This window comes from Panulirus ornatus, chromosome 14 (genome assembly GCF_036320965.1).
Source record: "Panulirus ornatus isolate Po-2019 chromosome 14, ASM3632096v1, whole genome shotgun sequence".
Classification (NCBI taxonomy): Eukaryota; Metazoa; Arthropoda; class Malacostraca; order Decapoda; family Palinuridae; genus Panulirus; species Panulirus ornatus.
This window is the reverse complement of record NC_092237.1, coordinates 8,339,801-8,342,300: the sequence shown is the minus strand read 5'-3', so window position 1 is coordinate 8,342,300 and position 2,500 is coordinate 8,339,801. Positions and strand designations below refer to the sequence as shown.

Here is a 2,500-nt window from a genome sequence, read left to right as displayed (position 1 = left end):
GATGATGCGAAGGATTAGTCTCCCTGGTAATCAGGGCGAAGAGGGAGATTACTCGGTCAGCATATGGGGGCGGGGGGGAGAAGCTAGTCTGTACGGGATGTGGATGACCTCCATATGATGTGTGGATGACCTCCATATGATGTGTGGATGACCTCCATATGATGTGTGGATGACCTCCATATGATGTGTGGATGACCTCCATATGATGTGTGGATGACCTCCATATGATGTGTGGATGACCTCCATATGATGTGTGGATGACCTCCATATGATGTGTGGATGACCTCCATATGATGTGTGGATGACCTCCATATGATATGTGGATGACCTTCATATGATATGTGGATGACCTCCATATGATGTGTGGATGACCTCCATATGATGTGTGGATGACCTCCATATGATGTGTGGATGACCTCCATATGATGTGTGGATGACCTCCATATGATATGTGGATGACCTCCATATGATGTGTGGATGACCTTCATATGATATGTGGATGACCTCCATATGATGTGTGGATGACCTCCATATGATGTGTGGATGACCTCCATATGATATGTGGATGACCTCCATATGATGTGTGGATGACCTTCATATGATATGTGGATGACCTCCATATGATGTGTGGATGACCTCCATATGATGTGTGGATGACCTCCATATGATGTGTGGATGACCTCCATATGATGTGTGGATGACCTCCATATGTGTGGATGACCTCTACATGATATGTGGATGACCTCCATATGATGTGTGGATGACCTCCATACTGATGTGTGGATGACCTCTACCTGTGCGTGGATGACCTCCACCTGTGTGTGACGACGCCTCTGTTACTCAAAATGCGTCTTCTATTTTCTCCAGCGATGGACAACTCCAGGGATTAACGCTTTTCATTTGTACAGAGTGAGACACTGGGGATTGCTCTCTCTCTCTCTCTCTCTCTCTCTCTCTCTCTCTCTCTCTCTCTCTCTCTCTCTCTCTCTCTCTCTCTCTCTCAGACACGAGTAATATACACAACATACCATCAATAATAGCTAGAACTACGGAAGATATATACTCCAGGTTGCTCTAGGTCCTCTGCATTCGGTACTTGAGAACTACGTTAATATACAGAGTGACGTCAGATACGTGAAAGGGGGGTCCTATGTTCAAAGCTTATGGGCAGTAAACACACACACACACACACACACACACACACACACACACACACACACACACACACACACACACACACACACACAACACACACACACACACACACACATACACACACACACAGGTATATGTTTATTACGGTCTTGTATGATCGAAGTGTGACAGTCATACAGTACAGTACAGGGCATTTCCAGTGGGGGAATCGGATGAACTGATCATGAAGCAGTGGACCGATAAACTTTCAGTGTACGGGAGGGTAAACAAAAACAAAAATAAAAGGAAAAAAAGAAAAATCTCGTCGAAGAACCTCTCACTGCAAAGCAGTCCATCCTTACCCTGCTACTGATTGTAACGCAGCCTCGATGTTGCAGGTTTCCGCCTCGGGAGGAAGGGGGGGGGATGTCCTTTGGGGGTTGGATATAATAATACTAATAATACGTATCAATTTCTTTTTCTTTTCTAATTAAAAGACAGACGATTTCCACCATATTATGTGAGGCACGACGGTACGACCCTTGACCACGTCGGCGCGACCCAATTGAGCACGTCGGGACGACCCCCTTGAGCACGACGGGACGACCTCTCACTCATGACAGCTTGGCCTTTGACCTAAGGTCACGCCTTCGGGACACAAGACGAACGACACCATCCGTGTTCAGATGGTCGTACCGCCTGTGCTGCGAGGGGGGGGGAGTCGGTCGTACATCTCGTCGCGCGCTCGTCATGAGACTCTGGGGGTCGTGCCAAGCTGTCGTATCGTCTGCCTTAAAAAAAAAAACACCCCCTTAACGTTGACCATGTCTACCTGCAGCGCTGAGCGAACTCCCGGCGTTCTTGGTGAGGGAAGGCGGCCTCAACTCTGGCTTCATGATGGCTCACTGCACCGCTGCCTCCCTCGGTACGTTATGCTCCCTACCTACCTACCTCACCTCCCTCACCCTCACCCTACCTTCCTCCTCCTCCTCCCTCCTTCCCTTCTCACCCAGTATTGATAACCACCACCTCTTATGTTTTCCCTCTCCGACCCTAATCCTTCCTCCTCAACTTCCTCCCTCCTCTCCCATGTGTATGTGTATATATATGTATATTATTATAGCCTCTGAGTAACGTCAAAGACACCAATAGAAAACTGAGAGAGAGAGAGAGAGAGAGAGAGAGAGAGAGAGAGAGAGAGAGAGAGAGAGAGAGAGAGAGAGAGAGAGAGAGAGGCGCGAAGGCGACGTGGTGCAACACCGTCACCTCGGCGAGCCAGTGTTGACGACGATGATGGGTTTTTAACGAAGTGTCTCCTCCTTTCTTTCTCTCCTCCCCCCTCACTCAACAGTGTCGGAGAACAAGG

The 2,500-nt window shown here is 48.4% G+C and overlaps 1 protein-coding gene across 1 annotated transcript in view; it reads left to right on the top strand.

Annotated features, from left to right (window-relative positions):
• Positions 1 to 2,500, top strand: part of LOC139753278 (histidine ammonia-lyase-like) — a 40,236-nt gene that overhangs the window by 32,479 nt on the left and 5,257 nt on the right. The window contains 2 exon segments of the mRNA XM_071669543.1: positions 1,973 to 2,059; positions 2,486 to 2,500. The exon segment at positions 2,486 to 2,500 is cut by the window's right edge and continues 98 nt beyond it. Coding sequence (XP_071525644.1) covers positions 1,973 to 2,059; positions 2,486 to 2,500 — 102 coding nt within the window.